Source organism: Strix uralensis, chromosome 27, assembly GCF_047716275.1.
Source record: "Strix uralensis isolate ZFMK-TIS-50842 chromosome 27, bStrUra1, whole genome shotgun sequence".
Taxonomy (NCBI): Eukaryota; Metazoa; Chordata; class Aves; order Strigiformes; family Strigidae; genus Strix; species Strix uralensis.
In genome coordinates this window covers 6723456-6738163 of record NC_133998.1, presented here as the reverse complement: position 1 = coordinate 6738163, position 14708 = coordinate 6723456, and the positions used below count along the sequence as shown (strand labels likewise).

Sequence of the window (14708 nt, the reverse complement as noted above, 5' to 3'; positions counted from 1 at the left end):
CCCTGCGTGTCTCCGGCCCCTGACGCTGCCCCAGAGGTGTCTGTCCCCAGACTGACGGTGACACCAGGCAAGGGCCATTCGGGGATACCCCACCGTGGCAGGTCCCCTGTGCCACCGCGGAGCCCAGGGCACAGGTAAGGGCAGCGTGGTGGGGATGCCGTCCCGTGCCGGCAGCGCCGTGTTGCCAGCCCCGGCGCTGGGGTGATGGACACCCATGCCGTGTGGACACCTGCCATGCCAGAGCAGCTGGGAGGAAGAGGCAGGTGGGAACTGGGATGCTGGGAGGACAGGGGAGCCGGCGGGATGCTGGCGGGTGTGTCCAGGCGAAGGGGATGTGGCAGCCTGGCCTCTTGCTTGTCCCCAGGGGCAGCGCTGGGGCCAGGGCCCCCCAGGTCCCGTCACCATGTGGCCGTGGGTGTCTGCCCCTCCCCAGCCTGGTGTGGGTCCTGCTTCTGCCCGGCACCGGGATGCCAGGGCTCGTTCCCGTGGCGGTGGGGCCCCAGCTCTGCCCGGTGCCAGCCCAGGGCACCGAGCACACGCCCTGTGGCGGGCGCGGTCGCTCCCCGGCCATCGCCTGTGGACTTTGTCTCAGCCCCGCGGTAAAACAGGCTCCTCTCTCCCGCCCGGAAACACCGAGCTGCCTGGCAGCCGCGCCAAAGCTGCTGTCCCCGCACCAGCCAGCCGAGCCAGCACCCAGAGAACGGGGCCGGGGTCACCGAGGGGCCGAGCAGAGGGTAAGTGGGACCCCCCAGGCCCCCCGCAGCCGGGCAGAGGCAGCCAGGGCGAGCTGGGCTCGACGCCGTCACCACACTCGAGCCATCGCAGGCAGCGGCGGGGCCGGGAGGGGCTTTGCGGCAGGAGCGGGCTCCGGCGGGATGCAGAGCTGTCGTGGCGGGGCAGAGGGGACGAGGACGGGGACCTCCTGCCCCAGACACAGGCGCAGCAAAGGGCTGAGCGTCCTGGCACAGCATCGCCCGCCCGGCCACAACACCCGTGCTGGGACGGAGGGGGGTGCTGGGTGCTGGGTGCTGGGTGCCAGCTCTGCCAGGGTCCAGCAGCTGTGGCCAAGGGCACCGAGAGCATCACGGCTTTTACGGTAACAGCGGTGCCACGGTCCAGCCCTTGGCCTGGCAGGTAATGGGGTGCCTGAAGTTTCCAGATCAGGCGCAGGGGCTCGTCCCTGCTTGGGGGGGCGGGGGGCTGCTTCCATCCCGAAGGGAGCAGGGAGCTGCCCGGCTGCCGGGGGCTGGGGGGGAGCAGGGGGCCGGGGAGGGCAGCGCCGGGCTGGCACCTGCAGGGCAGAGCCAGAGCCACCACCGCGGTGAGGGCACCGGTCCCAGCCCCGCCTGCGCAAACACGGGGTTATCGGGCGGCCGGGCTGGGAGAGGCCCCGCCGTGTAAACAGGAGAGTGCCGGCTCCCGGCACGGCCTCTGCCAGCGCGGTGGCGGCCGCCACATTCGCTCAGGCCCACGGGCCTCTCTGGGGAGTTCCAGGCCTCGCGGTGCTGGAGCCGCGGCCGTGCCGAGGCAGCGTGTGTCTGCGGGAAGGGACGTTGGCGCATCGCTGCGCCGTGGCGGTGCTGCCGTGGCACATGGGTGCGGCGGCACATCGGCTCTTGGGTGCGGTGGCACGTCGGCACGGGGGTGGGTGGCCACGGGCAGCCGTCCAGGCGTGGGAGCGTGGGAGCCAGCTGTGGCGGGGTGACGGTGGCACAGGGGGGTTGGGGACGGGTCCTTGAACCGTGGCCAGTGCTGAGCCCAGCGCGGTTCCTGGAATTCCCCACAGGCTCGGGCTGAGCTTATCAGGGCCCCGCAGCCGCTGCGGCCCCGCGGCCCCCACGCCCCGTCATCACCCGCCCAGCCGCTCCCTGGCACACACGGCTCCGCCGGCTGCCCCGCGCGGCCTCCCCGGGGGTGGGGACCCCCGCCCCGACGGCTCCCCTGGACAGTAAGTGCAGCGCGGCCGGGGCGGGGGCGAGGGCAGCGCCGGGGTGGCCGTTCCCCCCTCCCGCAGAGGGCCCGGTCCCCGCGCAGGCCCGGCCGCAGGCTCTGCCCGCTGGCTCTGTCCGCGGGGGGCAGGCGGAGGGGCCGCTGCCACGCTCGGCACGTCGGCAGCGCAGGCGGCCGTTGGCACGGGGGGGTGGGCGCGCTGCTGCGGGTCTGCAGCCCGTTGCAGGACCCCCGGGGCGGGGGGGACCCCGGAAAACTCCCTACATGTCTCTTTATGAGGGGGGGGCTCAGGCCGGGCTGGAGGGTGCCGCAATGCCGCCTGCTCTGCCCAGCATCTCCCTGTGGCACCTGGCTGGGCATGGGGGGGACGAGCCCGGGACCCCCGCACCCCCACGTTCCCGCAGCGCCGGGCAGCCAGGGCTCAGCCGGGGCTCAGCCTGAGCAGTCGATGGTTTCGGTGCTGCTTTGGGAGGGGCTGTGCCGCTTGGGGTGGTGCCGGCCGGGAACCCCGATAACTGCCCCGCTGGCTTCCCCCTCGCCACTCCCCGGTGAGGAGTCCCCTCCCAGCCGGGACCTCTGGCCCCTCCAGACATGATAAGATGTGTGGGCAGACGATAGTTTTCACTATCTGGGTCATCAGGGGCTATAAAAGAGCAGCGGTGAGTTACGGGCAGGAGCACGAGGAGGTTACAGGAATTCTGCTGGGCGCAGTGTGTCGGGAACGGGGGCTCCAGCAGCCCCGGCTGGTCCCTGCCGCGGGCAGCGAGGCTGAACCGCCCGGGCTGGGCACGGGGCTGGGCAGCAGCACGACGGTGGCCAGGCATCACCCTGGGGCCGGCCCACGGTGCCCCAGGCAGCCCTGATGAGCCCCAGGTGCTCCAGCCCCAGGAAAGGCTTAAACGGCTGCTCAGCTGCTGGCCCAGCCGGGTCTGCCCTGGGAGGAGTGCTGCAGCTGGCCGGGCCGGGGGGGTGAGCACAGGCAGCCCCGTCACCGCAGCCGGTAGCGCAGCCTCGGGCTCTGGGCTGTCCCCCCATCACCGTAGCCTCGGTCCCGGCTTTGCCGCCCGTCCCGGGAGGCTGCGAGCACCGGGGGAGCGGTGCCCGGTGACGACGTCCCCCTGAGCCACTCGGGCTCACGTGAGCCCAGCCGGAAGCGGAGGTGGCAGTGTAGTGGCTACGCCCCGGCAAAGAGAGGGAGAGGATGTGCTGCTGGCCCTGGGGCTCGCCCGGCTTGCCCAGGGCCCGCGTGTGTCTCGCTGGCACAGGGGATGGGATGGCAAGAGCTGCTGTCAGGGGGGACCCACCTGTGTCACCCTCCCTCCCCCAGCACCGCCGCCCCATCCAGCTCTGGCCCAGTTGGCGCAGGAGGATCGACGCCAAGGTCAAGGCAGTTTACTCCCGCTTTGCGCGATACGGAGGTTAAAGTCCCCCCTTTTTATGAGCCATGAAACCATTTTTATGATCCCCGCTGTTTCAATAGCTCAGCTGCTCGGAGCCTCCTTCCCGCAGAGCACAGGGAGGAATTCCAGGCAGAGGGAGACGCGGTGCCGCCGCCTCTCCGTGCCACGAGCTGGTGCTGCCGGTGGCCAGTGGCCGGTGGCCAGTGGTCCCTCCCCGCCCGGGGTGCGCGGTAAGGTGGGAGGGCGGCCGTGCCGGAGCGGGCAAGGGCTGGCGGAGGCGGACGCAGCCGAGCTGGACGTGGCATCGCCCGAAGCGCGTCGCTGGGCTTTGCTGGCAGCCGGGGCTCGGCGCGGGACGGGGACGGAGGCGGGAGGGGGATGAGGCTTTGGGGCAGCTGCCGCTGGCGCTTGGTGCTTTTGTCCCAGACCCGGCGCTTCTGGGTAAAGGGAGCGAACGGCTGCTGGGCCGTGGCTGGTTGGCCTCCGCGGTGGCTGTCCCCTGGGCACAGGATGGCAGCACCAGCCTGGGAGGGGGAGCTGCACACACCCCCCCCCCCCCACCCTCTGCTCCTTCGGCTGCTCCTAACGGCCGCTCTCCCTCCTGCTTGCAGGGCCAGCCAGGTCCTGCCCCTCATCCTCACGTGAACCAGGAGCCCCAGGGCGGCCTCAACGCTGAGCAGCGTCCCCAGCCCAGGGCGAGGTCGGCAGAGGGTTGAACGGCGGCTCCTGCCAGGAGATGGACAGAGTCACCAGGCACCTGGTCTTCCAGCTCCCACAGACCTCACACAAGCACGACTATAACGATGCTCCCCAGGCCAGCGCGTGGGCAGAGCAGAGGGCCGACAGCGACGATGACGTCTTTGGCCCTGCCCAACACAGCAGCCAGTGGGTGGAAAACGGCTACGGCTGGAAAACGAGGTCAAAGTCACCCTCATACTTCCTGGATGGTGGAAGAGATGTCTGGACCCCATCCCCGGACAGGGAGTCCAAGCTGGAGGTGGTGAGGTCAGGAAGCCTGTACGACCTCAGGGCCTACAGAGGTGAGAGGAAACCCTCAAAGCTTTACGATGAGGACGAGCAGGAACAGTGCAGGGTCCCTCCGCCGAACATCTCACCTGAGAAAGCCAAGGAGCTGGAGGACGAGAGGAAGGAGGTCATCCGGAACCAGGTGATGAGGAAGAGCTCCACCATGGCTGAGAGGTGGAGCTCCACGGATGAGCTGAGCTCCATAAACACCAGCACGGGCAGCCCGGGCAACAGCAGGCACACAGGCAGCTTCACCAGCAGCTTCGCCATGTGCTTCAACAAGTCCTCCTCGGGGAGGGCAGCGACGCCTGTTGACCCTGAAAATATTGACACAGAGCAGATCAACTTCTCCGCTGCTCGGCAGCAGTTCCTGATGCTGGAGAAGACCAACCCAGGCTCCTTTTTTAGCCCAGGGCTACAGGCCATGTCTCCAAAGACAGAGTCAATGACAAAAGTCTCTAGGCAAGAGTGGCCGAGTCCTGAGAAGGCCGCGAAGGCTGCAACAGGTTATGGTAACGCCGGTGCATCCAGCCAGAGCAGGACGGACAAGACCGTTTATCAGGTTTATAGTGTGTCCGACAACACACCTGCGAAGGAGGAGGTTTATGCTCCCAGAAGGGCTGATACTGAAAGGCTGTATCCCACCAGGAAAATGTCCAGCTTGACTAAAGCATCTTCCAGAGAGGACCTGGACTCCGGCTTGGGCGAGATGTATAACGAAGCCAGTGTGGGCTACGCCAGCGATGGAAGCGCATCCAGTGAGATCTTCAACGGCCTTGTGGGTCTGAGGGCCGGCAGCAACGGCCTGGACAAGGAGACGAAGATCAGCAACGAGACGCCCATCGAGCGGGAGATCCGCATGGCCATGGAGAGGGAGGAAAATCTCTGGAAGGAGAGGGGGATCCAGCGGCTGACCTCCAGCAGCGAGCTGGTGGAGATCAAGACCAAGCCTCTCCTCTCCATGGACACCTCTCCCAGCCCTGGCAGGAAAGGGAAGGACAAAGGCCACGCTTCCCGTTATGTCCAGAGGGAAATTGAGCAGGAAACCAAGCGCGAGGAAGATCTGAAGAAGCAAGGGAGGCTGCTAGGGATGTATGACCGGGGGACGCAGCAGGAGCTGGACGAGCGCAGGAGGGTGTTCGAGCAGGAGGAAGCCCCCCCACAGAAGCCCACCCCCCCGAGGAAGGCAGACGAGCGGAGGAGCTGGGTTAATGAGTTTGTGGCGGAGCAGCACATGAGCCACGGCCCCTGGCCCGCAGAAGACACGAGGAGTGGGAAAAGCCTTCCCAGCTGCGCCGCGAGCACCACGCGCTTCCAGGCGGCCCAGCCGCGCTGCGCCGCCAGCGAGAAGAGCCAGGACCAGCCCCTGGTGTCCCGGCACGTTTCCGCCAGCGCCAGCAAATGGGGGAGCGAGGATTCCTGGGGGGGGAGGCTTCCCAGCTCCACCCCGAGCCCCGCCGGCACGGCTGTCCTGCCCAGACGGTACTTCTCCTTCTCCTTCTGGAAGCCCAAGGTCTCCTTCGTGGAGGACATGGGGACACAGAACCCGCTAAGGAGGGAGGACGGCCGGGAGGAGCAGTACAGGCTGAGGACCTGGAAGCCCCAGACGTCAGCGCTGATCGACAAGGAGATTCAGAGCGACTTGCAGAGGGAACAGGAGCTGCAGGAGCAGCGGCGGCGGTGGCAGCTGATAGACGGCTACTCCCTGGTCAGCGGCGACGGCGTCCCCCAGGACGGCTCCCGCTCACGGCACAGCTCCGGTAAGGGGACGGGAGGGGCGGCGGGCTGGGGCGGGGAGGGGTCAGTCCCGGGGCAGAGCTGCTGTGGGCATCGCTCCTGCCCTCCCGCGCCCTGCGGCTCCGAGCCTCTGGAGCCAGCGGGACCAGCCCAGTGTGCCGCGGGGAGCAGATGTGGGGGAACTGCAGATGACGATGAGGGATGGGGTCTGCGAGAGCAGCACGGCTTTTGACTCCAGAGCTGCTCAGGTTTTGATGACTTTGTGTCATGTTACCACAGAAAACAGTGCTGGGAGGGCCCGGAGGTGCCCAGCTCATGCGTTTCCCCTCCCTTGCTCCTGGCAACCCCTGGCTGGCACCCAGACACCGTCCCGGCCGTGACCAGACCTGTTGGGCTGGCCAAGGGGGCCGGGCTGGGGCAGGAGCTTTGCTCTCCTGCGGGTACCTGGTGTCCCTCACGCCCCGACGGCTCTTTCTCTTGAAGCTGCCTCAGGTGTCAGCGGCAGCTACTCGGTGTCCGGGTCTCCCGTCTCCACTCCTGCCCCGCACCAGGTGGGGGTCCTGGGGCTGGTGTCGTCCTTCACGCCGCTGAGAGTGGCCGGTCCCCCCCAGGGCAGCACCGAGACCCTCGGCCCCGACTTGGCGCGTTCCAGCCCCTTCGAGGAGCGGAGGAGGAGGGTGAAGGAGGACGGAAAGGTGAACGCACCCGCCCCGCGTGAGGGGGGCTGGAGCCCGGGAGGGGGCTGGTGGCTCTGGGGCCGGAGGCGGCCGTGCCCGGCTCCCGCCCAGCGCTGGGGGTCCAGCCATGGTGGGAGACGCGGTGGTGGTGGCACCGGCACGGGGCTGTGCCAGCCCCCAGGGCAGTGCCCAGCGCTTGGGGTGCCTGACACCCCCCCCGGCCGTATCCAGCTGCCTCTGGGTATTTCCCTCCCTGGCCGCTGTTGTCTGACCCTTTTTCCCCTTTTCGCAGTACGCCGGCATCGAACCCGTTGACAAGATCAACACAGAGGTAACGTCCTTCACGTGCTCGAGGGCCCCGACGCCCCGCTCCCCCCCAGGCTCCCCTCGCTCCCCGGAGGCCGACGGGACCCACAGGGGTCTCAGCCCTGCTCGGGTGGGCGTTGTGTGGGCAGAGCGTGTCGTGGCCACTGTCAGGGGGGGCTGCTGGCTGGGAGGCTAAATTGTGCCAGAAAGGCTGTTTAAAAAAATACCTTCGTTATGAAAAGCCCCGGTGCCTTCTGTCTGTAGGTTGTGGAAAGCACCAGAGTGACCCGTCACAAGAGCACCATGGCCCAGCGCTGGGAGGCCGGGCAGTACGTCAGGGACGACGACTGAGGGAGCCCTCGGGGCCGGGGAGGGCCGGGGCCACCGGACTTCGCCGTTTACTTGCCCTGTTTGGGATCAGCTAACGCACGATTGAAACACTCGATCAGTTCAGCTCCTGGTTATCCCGAGAATCAGAGACTTGCCCGCTGCAAATCACGTCCTTTAGCTCCACAGATGATCCCTCCAATGCGTTAGATCTGCTCATTCCTTCCCCTTCGAGCTGAGGTAACACTTTTCTTTCCTGAGAGGGGAAAAATTGGATCACTTTCTTTTAATCACTTCTGCAAGGAGGCAGCCGGATGAAATCACACGGTAATTTAAGTTCTTTCCCACTGGAAGCTGTGTCTCTGGCTTACAAAAAAGCTACTTTGTTTTTAAGTGTTTTTAGGGTTTTAGGCACCGCGGCTGCTGCGGCGCGTTGGGTCGGTGTCAGCATCCAACGGGGAGATCAACGTTTCTGCTTAACTCGTGTGACCGCTGAGCTGCAGTAGTATACGTCTATATAAAAATGCTGTTTATTTTGCTAATTTATTAAAGAGCCGTTGCTTTCCCTCATTCTTCCTGGCCTGTTTTGTCTGTCTGCTCCTCTGGGTTTGCACCGGGCGGTTCAAAGGAGCCCCCGGGGGTCCCTGCGGGTTCCGGGGGGGTCCCTGCGGCTGCCGCCCCGGGAAACGCCGCGATCCCGCCCGCCGGCAGGAAGGGGAAAGGGGCGGCCCCGCTGCCCGCCCCCCCCCCGCTGCCCGCCCCCCCGCTGTCGCTAGATGGCTCCCGGCGAGCGCCGGCAGCGCAGCCCCGAGCACCCACGCGCGAACGTGGGGCCGGTGGAGCCCGGTCACGGCAGGCCGAGCTCTGGAAGGGAAAGGCCGAGCTCTGGAGGGCAAAGGCCGAGCTCTGGAGGGCAAAGGCTGCGCTCCAGGGCACAGGGGGTGCCGCCCCCCCCAGCCGTGCCCATGTCGGTGCGGCTGAGCTGGGCTCAGGGCCCGGAGCAGCAGCAGCAGCGCTGGCCGTGACGGCGGGACACGGGCAGTGCCCTGCTGCCGCCTCCCCTCCGGTCCCTGAACCGCCGGTGGAGCGAGGGACAAAACTCGGTGCGAGCAGAGGAACAGAAAAAGGGGCTTTGCGAAGCCGCGGGAAGGGCGCCGGCTGCGGGCGCTGCGGGCGGTGGTCGCGGCTTCGCCGGCTCCTCTGTTATTTCTGGGACTTTGGCTCCCTGGTTGCCCGTCCCCTCCTCCCCCTGATCTCCCTTGTAGCCCCCCGAGGCCCAGGGGCTGCCCCTGCGCTGGGGCAGGACTCGGCCAACGCTGCCGGCTGATCGTGCTGCCTGAGTCTGGACTCGTTAGGGACTAAACAGGTCAGCGCAGAGGAACGCAAAGCCTGAGCCGGTGGTGCCCTCGGCGGGTGAGTGGCGCCCAGCCCCGCAGGAGGGGTTTGCTCTGGCTCCGGGCCCTGCAGCCGTGGCGGCGGCGGTTGCGACGTCCTCTGGGCTCGGCAGCGCGAGGGCGGCTGGAAGGCTCCAGCCCAGCGTTGGATTAGGTGAGTTTCTCTTTCTTTATGGCTCTTTAAACATCTATAAGGTATTTGGTGATATTAAATGTTGCTTGAACAGGGCCAATTCTGGCAAAGGGTTTGGCCACAAAGACCTTGTTAAGAAACCACGAACGCGGGCTCCGTGGGATCCCAAAGGGCCCAAATCCTCCTCGGGGTCAGCGCCGCGACGCTGAACGACGACGGGCTGAGCGGAAGAAACCCCAGCAGGAGGAGTGAACGCGCTGGCGCGTCGGAAGAACGTCCCCTGCCAGGCTGGGGTTGCTGGCTTCATCTTTATAGAAGAGACAAACAGGGCTGAGTAAAACGTTTTTTATTGAGTTATGCCAACAGTGCAACCCAGCAACTTGCCTGGGCTCAGGGCAGAATATCAACGGGACAGGACCTGAACAGCTGAAGAAAGTCGACCACATCTACCGAAGCGTATTTCTGCAGCTGGGTTTAGCACTCTGGGGAGAGCACTTGCCATGAAACCTTTCAACGCTGTGAGCCATTTTAAATAACTTTTAAAAACACAGTCACAACTTCTTAAAGCTACAAATCTTTCACTAAGAGAAACGACATAAACCTTGTTGAACGCGTTCCCATGAGATTCGGATCAGCAGCTGGCAAAGACGGCGTTTCGTCGTTCTCCTTCCACCCCAGAACTAACTCGTGTTGCTCCTCTCCTTACCGTGGGCTCCTGCTAGAGACCAAACGCTGCGTACGAGCGCCAGCTCCCCGCAGGCTCTAAACGCCGAGCTGGTCAGCCACCGAGCCCTCCCCGTGGTTTATCAGGTCATTAGTAATAGAGCAGAATATTAACTTGTTTGACAAATGTGAAACCTAAAATTCTCATCTTTAACTTACTGAACTATCAATTCCACTAATGTAAAGAACAATGGAAGTTTTACACTTAACCTGAACGCTAAGGTGATGCAGATCTGTGGATGACTTCTGCTCTGAGGCGCGACCCAAGAGGAGGACGTTCTCCTCGAGCGGTGCTACTGCCACTCACACCTCTCCAAGATCACTTCCAAACAGACTCCTAACAAGAGTGGCGCAGCGGAACTAAACAGGCGCCTTTATTTCTTGGACTTCTTCACAGACCCCTTGACTTGCTGGACAATAACCCTCAAGATCTTTTCTATTCTGGCTTTTGCCAGGGACTTCCTGCTGTACCAGACCTGGTCCCACATGGAGCACAGGGCCTTGGGAGCCAGGTAAAGCGGGTCGTGGTCATGCAGCATGTCCGGCGGCCGCCGCCGGGCGTACTCCTTGTAATCTGTGACCGGGCAGGTCCCCGGGTCGTCGGGCTTGGCAAAGAGACGCAGACCCGCCTCCCCCGGGTCTACCTCTGCGCTCAGACCATCCTTCCAGGCCAAGTACTCCAGCTCGCCCTCCTGCTTTTTCAGCACGAGCTGTCCCCAGTACAGAGCATTGCCCTGACTGTGCGTACTTGCCCCAAACGCCCTAATGATGGTTGTGAACATGAGGTGCAAAAAGCCCTGAGGGTGCATCCTACTTACAAACCCCTTCTTACGAAGACCTTCCACATCTTCATCTGTCAGGTTCTCCACAACACTCCACTTGCCCTCCCTCTGCTGCTGAGACAGGTGCTGATGCTTTAGTTTGAAGGCTTCCTGGGCCGCTCTGAATTCCAACCCCTTAACCACGCTGTACCCGTAGTTGTGATCCTTCAGGTATCTCTCTATGTTGCTCTGAAACAAGTGCAAAGAACTGGCAGAAAAATCTGCGCCGTTCTGTCTCTTTGCACAACTGTAGAAGGAGGCCAGGTAATTATCGAGGTCTTGGGGTGGCAGCTCGTAGATCTCACATATTTCAGAAGGGTAATGTAAAACCAGCCAGTCTTTGAAAACTTTTATATCGCCAGTGTTACGGTTTCTCTTTTTCTCTCCCTTCTTCAACACATCTGAAAGATAAGACACAGCTTTGTGGACAGCAAGAACTTACAAGGAGATCAGTGAACTATAAGGAGATGCAGAACAACCTTCACCTTCCTTCTAAAAGGAATTTGGAGATTACAGGACTTTCACAAACCCCCTCTCTGAAAGCTCTGGTTTAGCTCTGTGTCCCCAACCAGCAGCGCCCAGCAGCGCCAGCCCCGGCAGGGACAGGACTCTCCCCTTTCTTGCTGTGGTCACTTGGCTGGTGGGCCTGCCGACCACCATGGAGGTAAATTTAAGATATTCTTTCTTTTTGAATTATGCTTAAATGGGAGGGAACACACTCCTAATGAGATTGGATGTTGTGGGGTGGAAAGCAGTGGTGCAGGTCCTAGGGGCCCTTCAGGCAGCGATGGGGCAGGAGAGTGGCACCGTCGGTGGTGGCTTGGCCCGGCACTGAACTTGGCCGGGGCTGCCTCTGGGGCTGGCCCTGAGCCTGCTCGTGGGGCCGCGCTCGTGGGGCCACCGCGTAGCCAGGGGCAGCAGCTCTGAGCCCGCGGCGCTGGCCAGGAAGCCCAAACCACCCCAAATGGACTCGATACATTTTCCCCGATCTGCAACTACCCCGGCGTGTCGTTTGTGGTGACTGTGGGGGCCAAACTCTGCTCTGCTCGAATAGATGGGAGTTGGCCCCTACGTGGATCTTGTGATCCGCCCCGGGACTAAGCATCAGCCATTTCGTGTGCTCAGAGTGGTGTACGAGGCGTTGTGCAAAATGTATTTCAAAGCATTCATCTTTACAAAAATCTCTTCAGAGCAGGAGAGCTCTCGGTGTGAGATAAAAGCATTAACCAAAAGTTAGGGGTGGATAGTAAAGAAGAACAAAAAGATGAGTAAAATTGTAATTTTTTTTTAAAAAGGACTGCCAGGATTCCAGTTGGGTTCTCTCTCAAGTTGCCATGGCAATACATCATCTACCTAGTTCGATGTAGCATGAGAAATTAATTCTTGGATTGCTGAAAAGCTCCATCTGCTCGCCTGGGACTTTTCCAGGGCTGAGGAGGAGTAGATTGAAAAGGGTTCTAGAGCCAACACCTAGAGATTCCCCTGCTCGCACCAAGTTGTTTTTTACACGATCAGTTGTTATCTTAAAATGCTGCGGCTGGACTGAGGTGGATTCTGCTGATCCCTGTGCCACAAACTGGGTAGTTAAGGCTGGGCCAGAGCCGAGTCCACGGCCGGGCACCGCGTGAGCAGCATCACCTGCTGAGGTGCCGACTGCTTACGGTAGGAACCTGGTCAGTCCCTTCTTAGAAACGAGAGTGCCCCAAACCATTTCCTTAGATACTACAGGACAGATTTTGGCAGCTAGATGAACTCACCCTCCTTTGCTATTTTGGGAAAGAGATTAACAGAACGCACCCACACACCCACAGCCCCCTCCAGGAATAGAGCTCCAGACTCTCTTACTTTTGTGTGAGGATGCGGGTGGACGGTCTGGGCTCAGGGAGGCTGCAGGGTGAGGTGTGTGCCCGGATCCTGACGGTTCACCCTCCTCAACGGAGTCTTCACCAACGCTCCCGCCGAAGCCGGCTCCTGGCGTGCGGTGCTCGGGGGGGCTCTGCTGGAGTTGGTGCTGGACGCTTACAGTGGCTTCTAACTCAAAGAATGTCACGGAGGAGGGTGACTCGGGTTGGGCCTTTGCTTCAGTGTTGGAGACAGGAGAAGATTTTAAATGTTCTTTGGGCATTGGTGACCCAGAGGAATTTCTTGCGCTAGAAGCTTCAGGCATGGCCCCTGCAGGGTTGAGAGGCCCCAGCCCCAGGAAGCTGCTGTGCAGGCTCTCTTGCGGGCTGGCGGGGGCCTGCAGAGCGCAGGCGAGAGGCAGGGGCGGCCTCCCTGGGGGGGAAGAGGCGGCTGCTTGGGCAGCTGCCGGCTTGGGCAAGGCCGTCTTCTGACTGCGATGCATTTGCAAGTCCACCTCAGCGGTTACACCTTTATTTTGTGATTCTGACAGAATACTCTGGTTGATTCTGGCTCCTTGGTTGTCTTCATCTGATATACACTGTTCTTCATTAGAGAGGATTTGTAGATCTCTGTCGCTTTCTAGCTTCACCTTATGTCTGTCAGTTTTGACTTCATCACCAGATGATGACAAATGCTGCTCTGCTGCAAAGCCTGATTTCATGGATTTGCTATTTTTTCGACTTAGTCCGGGTGGTGGTTCATTATCTATTACACAGATTGTGTTGTCTTTCTGCTGAGGGACCCCTGGAGAACTGCTGCATGACCCTCTACTAACAGCATCTGCTTTAGCCCTCCCAAAAGATGGGGTCATCCTGAACCTCTTTTCATCTAAATTAGCCTCTCCTGATGAAGCCTCGGAAGATACCAACCTCTTTCTCTTTTCTACAGCTTCATTCTCTTCTCTGCCTCTGCCGTATATTTCTTCACACTGCCAGCAATACGCATGTCCGAGCGCACACATCCACAGGACAGAATTGTCCTTGCTAGGATGACCCACGTTCTGCGCTGTCTCCAAGGCTGGGATTTGGTCACATATGGTCCCATGACTGTGTGCCCAGGTCACAAGTCTGGAGAGATCCCTGTAAAGTGAACCGGCATCGCCGCACCTTCCGTCACGGACACTCTTGTTCTGCAAAAACACGTTGGAGATAAGTGAAAGAGGATGTGCATAAAATAGCAGTCCTGGCGACTGTTTCTAGCCCCATCTCAACAGAGCATTAATTGTTTTTTGAAAAGAACCATTAGAGGAATCACTGAGCTACAATTTGCTCATTCTTTAAAATAAATGAATAAATTTGTCCACTTTGAAGACCCGGAGGGGAGTTTGTGGGCATGGTCCTGGAACGATGCATTTATGATAGATATAACCTACGCGTACCTGCGGGCTCTGAGACCTGATCAAGGGCTTATGAATTTATCACACCCCGGCTGAGCCACAGCAGCTGTTCACGTGCGTGTTCTAAATCCACAGCGTCACTGAGATTAACGCCCTCACGCAGCCACCAAGCCGCGGCCGCAGGTCAGCTCACGGAAGGGTCGCTTCCTGAAGTGCAGCGCTCTGTTTGCAAATCGGAGTCCCGTGATCTGAGCGAGCCTGGACCCACGGCCAGTTCTGTGCTCGCTTATGGAAAGCAACAGGGGAAAGTGTCAGGAATCAGCTTCTCGGTCTCCCACCTCCCCACGGCCAACAGGGCTCCTACTTCTTTCATCTGTGGGAATGGCAGCACTGCTCGCCTCGAAGGGAAATCGGGTGTTTGGAGCTGTTTGTGGGATGCTTTTCAGAAACTAAAAAATAGACCTTGCATCCACATATCTAAAACCGCTTTTTAAAAAAATCTGCATTTTTTAATGCTATAATTGATTCTGTTAGAAACAATTGTCTATGGTACCATTTATGCTGTAAAAGAACACTCACCATGCTGCTGTTTTCTATCTCACTGAGCCTTCTCTCAGGTGGAGATCAGTAAGTGACTGAATAGTCCTTCTTTCTCCCTCAGAACCTAAAATAATCATCATACATGTGTGTGTGTCTACATGTACGTGTGTATATATATATTAAAAAAAAAATCCAGCTAGCAGACACAACCAAATTTTTCAGTGCTCAGCCCAAACTAAATGCTACTGCAGAGCATGTGCCCTCATTAAGGTGAGCTCCCATTGAGCTCGAATTAACTATACACGGACAGCTCGACTTGTGTAAATATTTGCAGGATTAGCCTCTACAGCGTACCAATCAAAGTTGAAACAAAATATAAATATTGAAGACAGAATTTTAAAACCCAGACTCTGCGAGATGTGCCTTTTGGCACTGG

General features: G+C 60.8%; 2 protein-coding genes across 4 annotated transcripts; one reads left to right on the top strand and one right to left on the bottom strand.

Annotated features, from left to right (window-relative positions):
- The first annotated feature begins 891 nt into the window (after nucleotides 1-891).
- MISP (mitotic spindle positioning) lies at nucleotides 892-7993 on the top strand. 3 transcript variants are annotated; one of them, XM_074851996.1, is made up of 5 exons: nucleotides 892-1134; nucleotides 3962-6136; nucleotides 6597-6808; nucleotides 7083-7121; nucleotides 7361-7993. In XM_074851996.1, the coding sequence occupies exons 2-5, from the start codon at nucleotides 4087-4089 to the stop codon at nucleotides 7445-7447; spliced, it is 2388 nt and encodes a 795-aa protein (XP_074708097.1). In that variant the 5' UTR covers nucleotides 892-1134; nucleotides 3962-4086; the 3' UTR covers nucleotides 7448-7993. The 3 variants fall into 3 exon arrangements, with proteins under 3 accessions (XP_074708097.1, XP_074708096.1, XP_074708098.1); XM_074851995.1 differs by lacking the exon at nucleotides 892-1134 and adding an exon at nucleotides 1858-1948; XM_074851997.1 differs by lacking the exon at nucleotides 892-1134 and adding an exon at nucleotides 2616-3368.
- A 1287-nt stretch (nucleotides 7994-9280) lies between these two features.
- Nucleotides 9281-14384, bottom strand: LOC141935604 (uncharacterized protein KIAA1958 homolog). The gene is made up of 3 exons (XM_074851998.1): nucleotides 14312-14384; nucleotides 12340-13525; nucleotides 9281-10895 (listed from the first exon to the last, which is right to left on the bottom strand). The coding sequence occupies exons 1-3, from the start codon at nucleotides 14312-14314 to the stop codon at nucleotides 10048-10050; spliced, it is 2037 nt and encodes a 678-aa protein (XP_074708099.1). The 5' UTR covers nucleotides 14315-14384; the 3' UTR covers nucleotides 9281-10047.
- Nucleotides 14385-14708: the final 324 nt, after the last annotated feature.

Excerpts from the sequence above, each read along its gene's own strand:
- LOC141935604 (XM_074851998.1), bottom strand. Across the intron at positions 10,896-12,339 it reads ACCCGCATCCTCACACAAAA|ATGTGTTGAAGAAGGGAGAG; the intron begins GTAAGAGAGTCT and ends CTTATCTTTCAG.
- MISP (XM_074851996.1), top strand. The coding sequence starts at position 4,087 with ATGGACAGAGTCACCAGGCACCTGGTCTTCCAGCTCCCACAGACCTCA. Across the intron at positions 6,809-7,082 it reads GGGTGAAGGAGGACGGAAAG|TACGCCGGCATCGAACCCGT; the intron begins GTGAACGCACCC and ends CCCTTTTCGCAG. Across the intron at positions 7,122-7,360 it reads TTGACAAGATCAACACAGAG|GTTGTGGAAAGCACCAGAGT; the intron begins GTAACGTCCTTC and ends TTCTGTCTGTAG.